Consider the following 1,863-nt stretch of genomic DNA (forward strand, 5'->3'; position numbering starts at 1 on the left):
AGTGTACATCAGAATTCAGTAAGAAGGTCCGCACATCGTTGCATCCTCAACTTGCATGTTCTGTTAATATTAATTACCATAATATCATCTAAATGTGATTTCTGTCATTCTGAGCAACATGGTTGGACGGCCTAATCAGGTTCCGCAGCCAATTCATATGGGTCCGGTAAATTAAAATGATGCTGGTTAAATGTCCGGCGCCACATTTTACTAATAGAAACCCTGGTCTGTTTGTATGTGTGTGTCAGGCTGCTGCATGGCTTGGGGCGGCCAGACGAGGCGCTGGCGTGCGTGGAGGTGGATCTGTTTGAAAGCTTCTTCCCCTTTCAGGTGACAGAGCGAGGCTGTGCCCTCCCTTCCCCTTCAACATCACCACTGACCCAGAATCCACAGGTGCTGGTGTAGAGGCACCCCCAACTGGTCAGGGTGTTCCATAAACGCCATCTGCCTGCAGTGGCGAAAAAAATGTGGCATGCATGCCAGCAAAGCCACTACACAACACAACACTAGACAATACATTAATTGCACTATAACGGTGACAAACGGTGTCCACAAACTGTTAGGACCTACATAAAGCTGTCCCAACAGCTGTCCCAACATCTTACCACTGCTACACCTGGCTATCAGCGGAACCTTGTCTGGCAGCAAAACGGTTCATTCAGTGTCATTTACTGCCTTTAAAAAAAACATTGCTGATATGGCTGACTTGCTTAAACAAATGTGGTTTCTACTGACAATTGAGATGTACAAACTATGGCATAAGGGGACGAGAAGCGGATAAGAGGCAATCCATAATTTTGATTAAGACATTAATGAGCGCGCTAGAACGGATGTGGCGTTAGTCAATATAACTATTTGTTTAGCACTTTTGAAATGTACAGCAACAGAATTCAGAACATGGGCCGTTCTTACAGTATTTTCCCTGTACACCAAGTCAGAACCATAGGATAAATAAAGGGGCATATAAACAGACAATGGAAGCTCTTACAATATTCTATGATTACATTTCGCTAAAACAGGTTATAGTCTACATGTGCACAACCAAGTTAGAACAGTAGACCAAATTAAGAGGTGAAAATAGACTAAATTATTAGGGTGAGGCACATTGAATGCCGTTTGGGTCTTTGCGTATAAAGAAAGATACACGTCATATAACACTATTTGACACGTTAAATAAGATTTTAATTTGATATGTGAAATAACACAATTCTATTGTAGAATGTTGTGTGTGCTGAATTTGCACGTGCAAGCCAAGCGCCACCACTACTATCAGTAGCACTGTCAAGCTGTACAATACCGTGTTGGTGAAAATAGACCAAATTATTAGGGTGAGGCACATGGGCTACTAACAGCTTACTACACAACATACACTTAGTATTACTTTCTTAGCTACAGTATACCGTATATCTCCCTGGCATATCGCATAATTTATGCAGCAGCATCATTTTTTAAATTATTATAATTTTTTTTACTCACCTTGTGAAGGTGGCACGGCAGTCCTTTGTGGGCAAAGTTTGTCATCAAACTTCGTCATTAAAGTCTGTCATTCTCTGGATTTATGGTTGGAACTCGGGAAAAAAAACACACAGCCACTCTACTGAATAGCAGGCTAGTGATTGCTTTGCAATGCTTGCAGTTAGCCACTGATTCCACTCATTGTTGAATTTGCAATTTCCAACTTGTTGTGTAACGTTACTCTTTATGTCCAATGGCCGATGAGCACAGATTCGTTTTATCTATAATTTCTCTTTATTATTTATCTTCATATGACAAGGATTAAAAATTATTTGCCAGTAGATTGTCGACTTTATTCATGATGATGACTGCTAGCTAAAACTTTGAAAGTAAGATGTTGACATGTTC

General features: G+C 40.7%; 1 protein-coding gene across 1 annotated transcript in view; it reads left to right on the forward strand.

Annotated features, from left to right (window-relative positions):
- qtrt2 (queuine tRNA-ribosyltransferase accessory subunit 2) overlaps window positions 1–437 on the forward strand; it is a 36,318-nt gene extending 35,881 nt beyond the window's left edge. Inside the window, 2 exon segments of the mRNA XM_024000913.2 lie at window positions 249–352; window positions 355–437. Of these exon segments, the coding sequence (XP_023856681.2) occupies window positions 249–352; window positions 355–437 (187 nt within the window).
- The last annotated feature ends 1,426 nt before the right edge of the window (window positions 438–1,863 follow it).

The sequence above is a fragment of the Salvelinus sp. IW2-2015 genome, linkage group LG14 (genome assembly GCF_002910315.2).
Source record: "Salvelinus sp. IW2-2015 linkage group LG14, ASM291031v2, whole genome shotgun sequence".
In the NCBI taxonomy this organism is placed as follows: Eukaryota; Metazoa; Chordata; class Actinopteri; order Salmoniformes; family Salmonidae; genus Salvelinus; species Salvelinus sp. IW2-2015.